General features: G+C 36.3%; 1 protein-coding gene across 3 annotated transcripts in view; it reads left to right on the top strand.

Annotated features, from left to right (window-relative positions):
- The window catches only part of csnk1g2b (casein kinase 1, gamma 2b), a 32,981-nt gene that overhangs the window by 4,894 nt on the left and 13,860 nt on the right, over positions 1-14,227 (top strand). For all 3 annotated transcript variants that reach the window (XM_058784550.1, XM_058784551.1, XM_058784552.1), the window contains one exon: positions 8,750-8,819. In XM_058784550.1, the coding sequence (XP_058640533.1) occupies positions 8,750-8,819 (70 nt within the window). The remainder of the gene's footprint in view (positions 1-8,749; positions 8,820-14,227) is intronic.

The following is a 14,227-nucleotide window of genomic DNA, read 5'->3' as shown; positions in this document are numbered from 1 at the left end:
CACACTCTCTGTGGGCTCAGTTTGGCCTCTAAAACATGAGTAAACATGACGAGAGCCTTTGAGGAAATAGGCACCCAAAATCCATTTTTATTCCAGGACACTTCTGTCAGATGTGTGAAGAGGTTTTGCTGCCCCGGGGACTGTCATACAGAACTGGATTTCTTCCAATTTTCATTCACGTATCTGTACTTGGCTCATAAACAGCACAAGGGACTTCTGAAACATGTTCAATTCACGCTACACCCAGACAGAAGCTCAAAGTCCAGGGCTATTTAAAGTCCATGTTGTGTTTTATTATTTGATGGGAGTTTTATAGGGATCATTTTGGGCTGTTGATGGGAGGTCCTGTGTTCTGGGAAATGACCGTCGAGTAACTTGGCACCATGAGAAAGGGATTGTCATAGATAGCATGTGCACACTTAGTCGCCCTCCTCCCCGGTTCCTCCAGTGAAGGATATGATTATCTTTGCATTAGTAACGTCAAAGGCTTCATTATCTTTGCATTGTTGCCTATCAAAGCGCTTTTTAACCACTCAATATGAAGTCAAGCACTGTAATTTTAGTGCTAAAATTATTTACTGTGATGATGCACCCATGCCACTGCGTTTCTGTCCACTTTTTCCATCTGTAACATGGACAATGTAGCTAATAAGAAAAGCTCAATATTTATTAGCCTTTCAACAGTCTTTACTCTAAAATACATGCGTGTTTGTATAAATTGTTGAATTTACTAACTAAAACAGATGACAATCATTTTCTCTAATGAACTAAATGAAAATATTTCATTGTTCTCTGAAAATATTTATATAATAATTTAATAAAATTGTGATCAAGTTATTTTACATGATTTTAAACTAGATTTTTACTGCTTTAAATGTATCAATATACCAGTAGATAGTAATAAATAACAGTAATATTTACTTGCTGTATGTTTACTAAAAACCTATACACTATTGTTCAAAAGTTTGGATTCTTTTTTTAATGCTTTGAAAGAAGTATCTTATGCTCATCAAGGCTGCATTTATTTAATCACATCTACAGTAAAAGCAGTAATATTATGAAATATTATTATAATTTCATAATAACAATTTTCTGTTTTAATATATTTCAAAATGTCATTAGAATTAGAATTTTCAGTATCATTCCTCCAGTCTTCAGTGTCACATGATCCTTCAGAAATCATTCTAATATGCTACATCTTATTATCATCAATGTTGACAGTAAACAATTGTGCTACTTAATATTTTTGTGGAAACTGATGCATTTTTTTTCAGGATTCTTTGAGTAGAAAGTTCAAAACATCTTTTATATTAAATAGATTTTATTTAGTGATGCAAAAGTATTAATTTCTTTAAATAAAAAATAAAAACATATGAACAGTAGTGTGTGAGACAAAGACTAATAAATGTTTATTTATTTATTTTTTTTAAATAAAGATTAAAAACAAGCCCTAGTTTTGAGATTCAGGGGATTTGTCTACTAATGCAAACTCAGGCAGAATGTTGCATGTCTGTTTTTCACTGAGCACTAAAACCTCAAGACACCCACAGTCCTCACCAGCTGCCTTCTGCTTATTTAATGAGTCTACCACAAGTTTGTGCTATCAGTTAAACATGCTCGTTATTTGATCGTGCCACATTTTTGATATAGGTTGAAAATTAACTGTCTTAATGTTGATTTTTGCAGCTGCAGGTTCAGGATTAGCTTAAATCCTCATTGCTGAGTTTCTAGTTTTGGGCATGTTCATGTTTGTACCACATTCCGCTGACATACACCTCACCAAGCAAGAGCCCCGGTGACCCAACCTAGCTCCAGTTATCACGTGTTTTGAAAACTGATAAGCGCTGAAAAGTTCTTAATAGCTTGTATATTTTGTATGTTTGTACTCCAACCAAACCTCCCCAGCTGTTTTTGGTGACAGCTGCACCTGGAACAAAGGTGAACTTCTCTGTCATAGTTTCCTAACATATGAGAAAGAAAAGAGCCACAGTCAGGCTCTGCCCTCTGACGAAATCCCTAGAACAGCAATAGTGGGAGAAGGGGAAAAAAAGAAAGGAGGAGAGTTGGAGAAACAACAGTAGTTGGAGAGAGAATAAAGCTGATGAAAGGTTCTCTTTGTTCCCTGGTTCTTGTCGACACAGTGCTCCAGTCAGTCCATACTGAGAGGCTCACCAGGGACCCAGAACAGAGCGGAGGAGTGGAAACACTACGTAGTTTCTCTCTCTCTTTCTCACATACACTTGTGCTGGGGATCCCAGTTGTGTAATACATGTATGACAGCTTCCAAACAGCTACTTTGTAGTAATACAAGTGCTCTGGCTTGTTTGATCGTACATGTGTCCACAGATCTTGCTGTGTGAGAGGTTCTGTGATGCTTGGCCGTGGCCTTATGAATTTGATTTCTGTTTCTCTTCTGTAATTGGAGTCCTGAGCCCCACCCATATACCATCTCTTTCATTCTGCTCTCTCATTCATCCATTCATCATTCAAGACTGAGGGCTTGGGAATGTGAGAAACGGACATGTTAGCAGGAGGAATGGATAAATTGGCACAGTCTCTAGGCAAAAAGATTGGATTTGTCATGGTGTCCATTAGCACTTGCTTAATAATGAAGCACTGGATCTCTCTTGCAGTGATTGACAGCTTCGATCACATGATTGACAGCAGCCAGGCTGCTCCGAGAGAGTGAAATTCACAGCTGAATGAGATATTCGTCCCTCTGGGGATATGACCAAAGTGTAATATCACAGTGTGAGTAATTTTATGTCACGACAGGGCTGTAGCTTAAGTTCACAGGACCCAGGACACAATTTTTATGGGTTGGCGCGTGTTCTACCTATGAGTCTGTTGCCTGTCCCTGCATCCCTCTTGTAGCATAAGAATATGGGGAACAAATGCGTTTAAATTATGTGTGTCTTCGGAGATCATGTTGATCGTGGATGCATTCCTGAAGAATATGCAATGAGTTGTCTTATAATGTCCTGTCAGTAAGCAGAAGATTGATTTAATCGGAGTAGATTTAGCCTGTCACATCTGCTCCTCAACTGCAGTGCGAATGATGGCCTGCTCTGGAATCCTCTCTCATCTCCCCCGGGCTGCTCACACTAGTGACAGTGGTACCAGTCTGTGTATGAAGCTCTGCTGTTAGACCTCTGCAGCTGTTCTCCCTCCATCTGGGACTCTGAAATCTGATCTGAAATCGAGGGGTTGAAGGAGCGGCACACAGACCAGCTGTTTCTGTCTTATCCAGACTCCTCGACACCTTTACCCATAATTACTTCAGACTGAAGGCCCTGGTTGTGACTGTAGTATCATGCACTTATTTTAGATTCACCTATTGGTGATAGAAACATTTCAATTGGGTATTTGTTCCAAATTGTCTTTAAATTTGATAAGTTTTACCTATTTGCTAACTTAATGTCTTTGCTATTGTGCGAAGGGGTTTATTGCATGATAGTCTAAAGAAAAGTTGGTAACACTTTACAATAAGGTGCCATTTGTTAACAATTAGTTAATGCATTAGCTAAAATGAACTAATAATGATCAATGCTAATACAGCATTTATTAATGTTAGTTCATGTTAATTTTAGCATTTACTAATACATTATTAAAATCAAACGTTGTCACTGTTAACATTAGTTAATACACCATGAACTAACATTAACAAGAATTAATAAATGCTGAAAAACTAAATTGTTCATTGTTAGCTAATGTTAGCTAATGCATTTACTACTGTTAACAAATGGCACCTTATTGTGAAGTGTTACCGAAAGGTTTTTACAATCTTACAAAATGTGTTTTCTGCTTATGTAACTGAGCTTGCATAGCATTATTAAAATTAAATGACTAAAATTATTAAAATGTTTAATGTAGTCTTTAATTGCTATTTGCTTTAATTTCTAAAAAAATGTTTGCAACTTAAATTACTAGTAAAATTACACAGTTATTAACTAGATATTTAATTAACATTTAAATAATATTGAATTATTTATTTATTTATTTAATTGCGTTGTACTACCTACACCGTGTCTTTAAATACATAGGCTACACTTTAAAACATCAACTTGCATCTCATCTGTGTCAGGCAAATTTAAAGTCAACCTAATTTGCAGAGAATTTATTGGTTTTGAAAATAAGTCATTTTGCAGATCTCTAATAAGAATGGGCAAGAGGGACACACACACACACACACACACACATACATATATATCCATAGCAGTCTCATTCTGTGGGCTGCTGGCTGTGCAGCCTGCCCTCTTCAGCCCATGTCAGCAATAATGATGGATCCCCACCTGGCTTTTCTAACACCTCATCAAAACATACATACACAATTGGCATTGCAGATGGTCCTTGGGGCCCAGACGTGCTAGTTAATTTAGTTCGCTGCCACATTTTAGTGAATGTTGTTTATGCATCTCCTCAAGCGACTTTTGCAAGAATTTTTTTGCTTTTGAGTCCACTTGTGTGGTTAGTTCTATGTCATTTCAGAGTTACCAGTTTATTCCAGATGATTAGCTCCCTGAAAAATGTCAACACATGTAATTACATATAATCTGTGTCTTGAAGGTCATTATGTGGAGAATCTTACAAATTGTTGGGTATTTCAGAGCAATAGATAGCTAACTGCTGTGAAATCACTCCTCTGTCCAATGTTGACCTGTTTAATCTTTGAGATAAAAAAAATATATATATATATATATATATATATATATATATATATATATATATATATATTCGACATGGCATCCTACAAATAAACCAACTTTCAATAAGCAACCACCGTTTCATGATCCATTGCTTATTATTGGCTAATTGCATAGGTAAAAAAAATAATGTGCATTGCTTAGCTCATAATGAAACAACCCACACTGAATGTTTTTTTTTAATTAAGTAATGACTGTAGCCAGTGATACGTTATCCTCCATGTTAAGATGTACTAAAGTCCTCTAATGCAGCAGATGATATCATCGATTACAACTGACAAGGATTAACTCTGTTCAGCCTCTCGCAGTCGTTTTTTTTGGATTATATGTGTTTCATAATGGCATGGGTGTAAAGGCACAGAGCCTCACATTAAAATGAGATCATGGACTCTTGAATTATTTCTGCGCAGTGGATTTGCTCAGTATCATCTTTGAAGCTTTTTAATGACATTAAATCTTCAGTTTGTAGAAATGCTTTTCGTGGTTGTCCCCTCTCGCTTGTCTAAAGTTGTGTCATTTGGAGAGACTGTACATTCATACTCAAAGCTCAGTCAGTTGGAAAGTCAAAGAGGAACTGATTTTGGACTAGTCCTCGGTTGCAGTAAAAAGATCAAGTGGACAAATGGGTTGCGAATGTATTAGACTTTATTTACATTTAAACTTGATTATATTATTATATAATTATATACGGTCCAGTATATTATTATTATTATTATTATTATTATTATTATATAATATAATCAAGTGTGGTTGAAATAAATAATGTCTAAATGTAAATTAAGTCTAATACAGCAGTAAACATGAAAGCAAATGAGTAGCGCTGTATAGGGACCAATTCTCACTATTAACTAGTTGCTTATTAGCATGCCAATTATTAGCATATTGGCTATACTTTACATTAGTACTAATAAAGCACATATTCTGCATGATCATATTCTACATCCCTAATCCTGTTAGGCAAAAGTTGTAGTTAATGGTTTGTTAATAGCGAGAATTGGACCTTAATATAAAGTGTCACCAACAAAAGTCATCCTGTTCATTTGAATACATGTTCCTGGTCTTATTATGAATGTTTAATGAATAATTAATCAACTCTCACTTTTCAGCTAATGTCATCTAGCCCTCTTATTTTTCAACCACTCCTATCCTTTTCATGTGGTAGCGACCACTTTTCATGATCCAATTCCTGAATCCTGATAAATAAAATATTTTTTTGTTTTTGTTGAATATCCCGTTTCTCTTTGAAATGCATCATATTTTAGAGGAAAAATGGGTTGCGGTTGTATATAGACACTTATGTTTTCTACCGTTATTTGACCTTCATTTTCAGTGTTTAGATTTGAATAAAGCAGTCTGCTGATTTACTTATGTGCTCCGAGCGCTTTCCTGAGAGATCTTGAGATGCTAATGTAATGCTTTTTTGGGCATGTCTGTGGTTTTGGGTGGAGCTCTCTATGGGTGTTAAGACAGTGTTCACAATAGGAGCCTGTGCCAGTGCCTTGGGCATCCTGTTTATAACAGTGATTCATGATGATGATGCTCATTTGCATGAACAGAAACTGTGTTTCAAAAGTTTGCATGAAATCCACTAACTGCATCAGATCATTTTCATCTCATTAAATGAAAAACGAAAGGAAACGCAAAGTTACTGAAACTGTGGAGATTCCCAGAGATTTGAATGCGTGTTGATTTTAAAGAATGTAACTGCATCTCTCAGTGTTTATTTATTTATTAATTTATTTAAGATGCTTAATGTTTCATTTCAAACTTTAGATGTTTACCAGAGGCTTACATCTTATATCAGTAAATCTCCCCCTAAATTCTCACTTCCCCTTAAAACTGAGAGATTTGGATGGACATTCTGTTGTGCTTAATCTGTCCGATCCCTTCACTCTTCTTCCTGGAAAGAGCCATATGAGTGCCTGACCACTGTTACATCACAGCTCAACAGATGCAGCTCTGCACCGCTGTGTTTACCCGTTTTCTGAGCAAGTAACATGAGCTGGATTGAACCATTAGAATCCAGAACATAGAGCCCTCTTAGTCTGTAGTTGTTTTACCTAACCCAGACATAACTCTTCTGATTTTAACTTTCAATGCCACAGTAAACCTTTAAAACTTTTTAAAATTCAAACTATTATAAGGATGCATTAAATTGATCAAAGTGACAGTAAAGACATTTAAAATGTTATGAATTTTCTATTAAATGCTGTTCTTTTGAACTTTCTATTGATCAAAGAATCCTGAAAAAAAGCGCTTTTCAAACTTTTTAAAACTGATAATTAAGAAATTATTTTTGAGCACGAAATCAGTATATTAGAATGATTTCTGAAGGACCATGTGACACTGAAGCAGTGTTATTTTAGTATCAGTAAGAAACTAGTTTTTTTTTTTTTAAATTGTTTTGTGGTGTGGTTTTATTAGTTTTTGTTTTAAATATGTTTATATAGTATATGTCTATATAGGATATTTTATTAATTTTATTTCAGTTTTAGTTATTTTGGTACACTAGTTTTTTTGTTTTTTTTTATTTTACTCTGCATTGGCAGTAATGATTCTCCAATTATTTTAGAAATATTTATGCATTTATATAATTGTATATTGTTAATTATATATAGTATTATAAAATATTCCTGATATAATATCAAACAAGGTTGCTAGTAATTTTTTGCAGATGTTTTTAACTTAGGAAGTTACATAGGAAGACCACCTAGAGCTACCTGTGGTTAAATGCTTTAATCAATGATATTTGTTATTGGATTCATGGGCTTTGAACTTCTGATTTATTTATTTATTACTTTCATTACGAGCCCAAAGGCTTTAATCACAGGCCCACCGTTACAACATTAAGGTCATGTTTGTGCACGTCTGTGGTCAGGTGGATGGATGAGCGCTGGCTGTTAGCAGGCTCTGGGAGATGGAGAGGCCTGGCTGCTGAACTCTGACGGCTCTGTAACGTGATACCTGATTGAGGACTCGCTCAGTGTGTTCTCTGTTACAGACCATTAACCACTGGAAAGTTTTTTTCCAGGCAATCTCTCTTGACTTATATAAAGGGTGCAGAGATGGATTCTTTATAACAGAAAATGTGGGAGGGTGACACAACACGCTGCTAGTTTGGCCATGAGAACTGATACAGTCGTGGTGTTGTCATTGACTTCTCTTTTGCCATCCCACTTCAGTTTTTAGAAGAGCACTTATGCCATCTGTATGCACTTGACATTTCTATTAACTTTCTTTGTTGCTTAGATTTACTTTTTGTATATCCTGTTTATCTATCCGTTATCTCCTTTTAATTATGTGTATTAATTTATTTACCTATTTGTTCTTAAAATTAAATTTTCCTTGTGGCCACATGCACAGTGCAACTAAATCTTATCACTTTTATCCTGACTTCCACTGCATCCTACAATCAGTCTTTACAGACCAAAATATGTTATGTATTGATAATCTTCCCATTCTTCTGTTTACTGCTGCAACTGATTCAGTGAGTTTGAAATCAAGATGAGAGTAAATCAAATTCGTCTATAAATTTTACAGCTAATTTATTCAAATAAATGTTGTTTTGAAATAAAAGCTTAATATTTATCAGAGATTCCTGAGGGGAAAAACTTTTTGAACCATTGAAAATAATAAATGTTTCTTGAAATCAGCATATTAGAATGATTTCATTTGACACTGGAGTAATGGCTGCTAAACATTCAGCTTTGTCATGAATTAATCGCATATAAAAATATATTAAAATAGAAAACAGTTATTTTAAATGGTGAATTTTTCACTGTTTTTATATTGTTGATCAAATAAATGCAGCCTTGGTGAGCACACAGAAAAATCTTACCAACCCCAAGTAGTTTACAAAATGTGTCTTTTGGAAAATGCAAAATAAAGGTGGATATGTGTAGTGACTAGAAATATGTGATGCTGAAATTACCTTTGTACTAGCCTAAAGCTGAGGATTATTGTCACATTTGTGTTTGTTATATTTGAGAGATTCTCTGATTATTTCCTGTAATCCTCTAATGCCTAGTCTTTTCCTTCTCTTTCAGGAGCCAATCAAATCCAGGGCACCTCAGCTCCATTTGGAGTATAGATTTTATAAACAGCTGGGAAATTCAGGTAAGCCTCACAGCCTTTCTAGAATCGTATGTTATATGCTTTATGAAAAACCGCCACCTGCTCATCCTGTATGAGACCGATCATCCTTCAGTTGTGTGCTGAGAATCGTGTGGGCGGTGATTTCCAACCTTTTGATGTGGCTGCTTCACCCATCAGCAGCAAGTGACAGTGAAAAGGAGGAGGGTCTAAAATTGTAATTAAGGGGGTACAAGGTGGGAGGTTACCATGGGGAAGTCCGCTATGAGACGATGTCGTGTTTAAGTTCTTATTTATTACATAATGCCTCAGTGTGTCTCCCTCCCAGATTGAAATGATCATTTGCTTTATGAATGAGGTTATAACAGATTAAATCTCAGAGCTGTGTGATTGGAGAGCTACACTCGGCCATTTTGATTGTAATTACCATACATTTTGTGAAGGCTGAACTTTGATCCTTTTAAGCCCTACAATGAAAAGGACGAGCAGCTTGTACAAATCCTTGGTGCTTCCATCCATTTGATCACTGAACCGGAAGGTTGACTGGCGCGAAGTGCGGCTCTTATTCACATCGACTCGTGGCCACCCTGCAATGCAATGATCTCATTCACTGAACGCCTGTCTCCAGAGCCAGGATCTGATCCTCTGCCAGCTCACCGGAGCCACTGCTGCTGCCCCTGCAACATTAATAGCCAGTGAAAGTGCAGGCGTGCAGGGCAGGCCCGCTATATTTATAACTACACGACTCCTCGCGGCTGGGTTGCCATTATCAAATGTCCAGCACGTGACTGATTCCTCTCTAGAAGAAAGCCATATGTCCTGTAGGGCGCAAAGAGAAAATAAACATGGATAGCTATCATGTTTAGGTTGCTGCTGCTGTTTTGAACCAGGTCTTTCACAAAGCTAAAGAAAGTATAATTATTTATGTTTTATTGTTTGACTTTTTCCAGGGTTTCTGCGGGTCTTAAATCGGAGCAGAAAATATTAAATTTATAAAGTAAAGGCATTAAATATAATACACACTGCAAAGAATGAATATCTTCCTCAGTATTTTTGTCAGTATTTTTTTTAATACATATGTCTAGACATCCTTAAATCAAGACACATTAGATGCAAAATGAAGATCCATTGGGTATGAAAACATGTAATCCTTTTGAATTAAGTTGATTTTTCTTACCACATTGGCAGATGTTTGTTCTTGTTTTAATCATAAACTCACTTCACTTTCATCAATTTCTCAGGAAACAAGACTTATAATCAATTTATAATTTTGCTTCCCAAATAATACATTATAATAAATTAAATGTTGATTTAAATATCTTCGGACATTTACAAAATTCAAAATATTACAAAATAGATATTTACAAACTGTTGCTGATACAACTCGTTGTGTTCTCCCTAGATATTTATATTTACAAAACATATTGTGTTCCCTTTAATTTATTCCTTAAGTTTTCTATAATTGGTCTTAAAATGTCTTGCCTTCATAAAACCTGCAGAAACTCTGTATTTATTTGATTGTTTGTGACTTTTATCCTTTTATAGATCTTATATAAAGAAGTTATTTAAAATTAAGAAGTTAAGAAAATTATTTTTGGTTTTGAGTTAACTGTCCCTTGTCGTGTTTTGGTGTATTTTACTTTGCTCAGAATGTCAAACCTTGACCTTTAAATTTTGCTCCTTTTCTTACTTGTCTTCTATGGACTGATGTGTTAGATCATTCTCCCTCTCTTTTTTCTGATGCATGTCATTTATCTTGACCCTGAATCCAAGGCCTAAATCTCAGGATACAGACATGGAACATAACAATATACTGGAACGGACAAAAGACCACCAGGCTCAAAATGTTCAGCCCTAACAGATGAATGTAGTTTCAAAGACTCTAAGTTTCTCAACCTGTGATTTTCAGTGTGACACTGGATCTTGCACAACCTGACCTTCTGATAATGCATAACCATCACTTCAAAGTGAACATGATCGCTTTTCAAAGCAAGCCAGCGGGATCCAGTGATTCACAGTAGTATAATCTGGATCTAAAGGTTTTATGAAGCCTAAGGCCCCGATCAGACAGAACGCGTTTTTTGCTGTGAGAGGGGCCTTTTTTGAATTGTTTTCTTTTGGGAGTGAGCATTTTACGCACCCGGCGTTTTAGCCGCCTGCAGCGCTTCTCATTTTTTGCAGGAGCGCCCTGAGCGCCTGAAGTTGGAAAAAAAAAAACAACTCTGAGCGGAAAAGCGCTCGACGTCATTCGCGTTTTTTTTCCATTGTCCAATCGAATGAATGGAGAGACGGGCCTTCTGTTGTGGTGACGAAAGTTTACCGTTGCTTAAAAAGTCCAGAGACTGCAATGATGGAGGATAAACTTTTGGTGTTTGTCGCGGTTTACCCAGGGCTGTATTTTTTAAGGTTTCTGCTAATATGTCAGTTTACTTAACAGCAAAAACCAAAGATTTTAGAGCGCTCGCGCTATAATCCTTTGATTAGACTGACAGGACAGCTGATTTGGTGGTTGCCTAGCAATATAAAAAAAACACAGCCCACTGCTCTTTTATAAAAGTCACCAAAAAAAGGCAGTGCGGTGTGCCACACGTTTTCAGACCTAAAAAACGTGTTTGGTGTGACAAGCGAGACAACCAAACTAGAGACTCCAGCTTTCCCAGCAGAGAATCCTTTGAGAGGATCTGCCATTGTGAGACTCATCTTAAGCCACCTGAGAACCTCTACTCACTTAAACCTGCAGCTAAAGAAGAGTGTTAATTCTCTACGTCCCTGGAAAAAGAGTCCAGGTCATGTTAGGATACTTCCTGCCACACCCTCTTTGTAATTTTTGATGTCACAGTGCTGCATTTATCATAAATTTAGATCTTTGCTTTGCACCATCAACAGTTTTGTACTTTAAATGTCATAGTTTTATGCCACTGTCAATTATTTAAAGCATAAGGCATTTTAAAGTGCAATGAAGGGGAGTTTGCTGCTGTTGTGTGGCTTGCTTGTTTTAAATAGCTTGTGTTTAAATGTTTAATTGCTATTGTGCTGCTGATTAAAGCTCTAGAGTTATTTTTAGCAGAGTTGCATGGTGTGACTTTGACTTGGTTAGTGGCTTTTCAATCGTTGCGTTCAATCTCTGACATTTGGGGAAAAAAGGGTCATGGAACTCTCTGCAGTGCAGGCTGTTTTATGCAGCAGGGCGGATAACACCAACCCTCTCATCTCCTGCATCACACTGGGACCTGTGCTGGCCAGAGCGATCACGTTTCAGCCCCTGATTCTTCTCCACTGTCCCGCTAATGGAATCAGGGCCTTGTTCTCTGGCTGCATGCTGAATCTTTAATATGCAAGCCTTCGCTCGGGCATGTGTGCTAAACTTTGACATTCCAGTGCGTCTTCTCTGAGAGGACATGTGTTTGATGAACAATGAGTTGTGTTGTTTTCTCTCTGGCTCTGTTAGTAATGTGAGCAAGTGGGGTTGTGATATGGCAGAAAATCTCCTTGTTGAACTTTAGTGTCGCTGCACAGAGGCTGTTAAAAGTGCAACGGTGTGCCGCAGAAAAAAATCCATAAAGCCAAAGACTGCCTACATAGGTGATTGGACACTTAAACCACGTTTAAAAATGTATGAACTGAACTGATTTCATACATCGACTAAAAATGATATGCTGATGACTAACATTGTTAGTCAATTGATTGATTGGTTTCTTTTTTTATATTTTAGTAATCATTTAAGCATGTATGCATTTTTTTGTGCATTCATGCATGTGTGTGTTTGTTTTATTATTTTATTTATCAATATCGGATGACATTGATATTTATCAGCTTATTAATGAATATTTAATAGTGGTTGTGTGTATATACATGTGTGTGTATATATATATATATATATATATATATATATATATATATATATATGTGTGTGTGTGTATATATATATATTGTACACACACTCATTGCCAAAAATATCGGCACCCTTGGTAAATATGATCAAAGAAGGCTGTGAAAATTAATCTGTATTGTTGATCCTTTTGATCTTTTATTTTAAAAATTCACATAAATCTAATCTTTCATTGGATAATAAGAATTTAAAATGTGGGGAAATATCATTATGAAATAAATGTTTTTCTCAAATACACATTGGACACAATTATTGGCACCCCTAAAAATTCTTATGAGTAAAATATCTCTGAAGTATATTCCCATTCATATTCACAATTTTGAGCACTCCAGGGTGATTATGAACATGAAATTATCCAGCCATGGCTTCCTGTTTCACAGAAATATAAATGGGAGGGAATACGAAGCCCAAGTTCCCTTAATCATCCATCACAATGAGAAAAACCAAAGAATATATTTCTGATGTGCAGCAAAAGATAATTGAGCTTCACAAATTAGTGAAGTGGCTTTAAGAAAAGAGCTAAAGCAGTGAAAATTCCCATTTCCACCATCAGGACAATAATTAAGAATTTCCAATCAAAATAAAATGTTACGAAACTGCCTGGAAGAGGACTTGTGTCTATATCGTCCTAATGCACGGTGAGGAGGATAGTTTGAGTGGCTAAAGACTCTCCAAGGACCACAGCTGGAGAATTGCAGAAAATAGTTGAGTCTCGGGGTCAGAAAACCTTTAAAAAAAAATTGGCAAACAGCACCTACATCACCACATGTTGTTTGGGTGGGTTTCAAGAAAAATTCTCCTAGCTCATCCAAAAACAAACTCCAGCATATTCAGTTATCAGACACGACTGGAACTTCAAATGGGACTGGCTTCTATGGTCAGATGAAACAAAAAATGAGCTTTTTAGCAGCAAACACTCAAGATGGGTTTGGTGAACACAGGGATAAAAAGTACCCCATGTGTACAATGAAATATACCGCTGTATTTTTGATGTTGTGGGCCTATATTTCTGCTGGAGGTCCTGGACATCTTGTTTAGACACATGGCATCATGGATTCTATCAAATACCAACAGATAAAAAATCAATAAGTGACTGAGTCTGTTAGAAATCTTATAATGGGCCATGTTTGGATCTTCCAACCTTACAATAATCCAAACACAAACCTCAAAAACAACACAAAAATGGGTCACTGAGCACAAAGCCAAGCTTCTGCTATGGCCATTCCAGTCCTCTGGCCTGAACGCTATAGAAAATGAGTGGGGTGAACTGAAGAGAAGAAGCACCAACATGGAGCTGGGAATCTAAAGTCGTCTGGAGTGATTCTGGATGAAGGAATGGTCTCTGATCTCTTGTCAGGTGTTCTCTAACCTCATCAGGCATCATAGGAGAGAATTTAGAGCTGTTAAACTGGCAAATGGAGGTTTCAAAAAGTATTGAATAAAAGGGTGCCGTTAATTGTGGCCAATGTGTATTAGAGAAAAACATTTATTTCACAATGATATTTCCCCCCCATTTTAAATTCTTATTATCCAATGAAAGGTT

This window comes from Onychostoma macrolepis, chromosome 08, assembly GCF_012432095.1.
Source record: "Onychostoma macrolepis isolate SWU-2019 chromosome 08, ASM1243209v1, whole genome shotgun sequence".
Lineage (NCBI taxonomy): Eukaryota > Metazoa > Chordata > Actinopteri > Cypriniformes > Cyprinidae > Onychostoma > Onychostoma macrolepis.
Note: the sequence above shows the minus strand (reverse complement) of the source record. Positions and strands in the feature narration are given on the sequence as shown.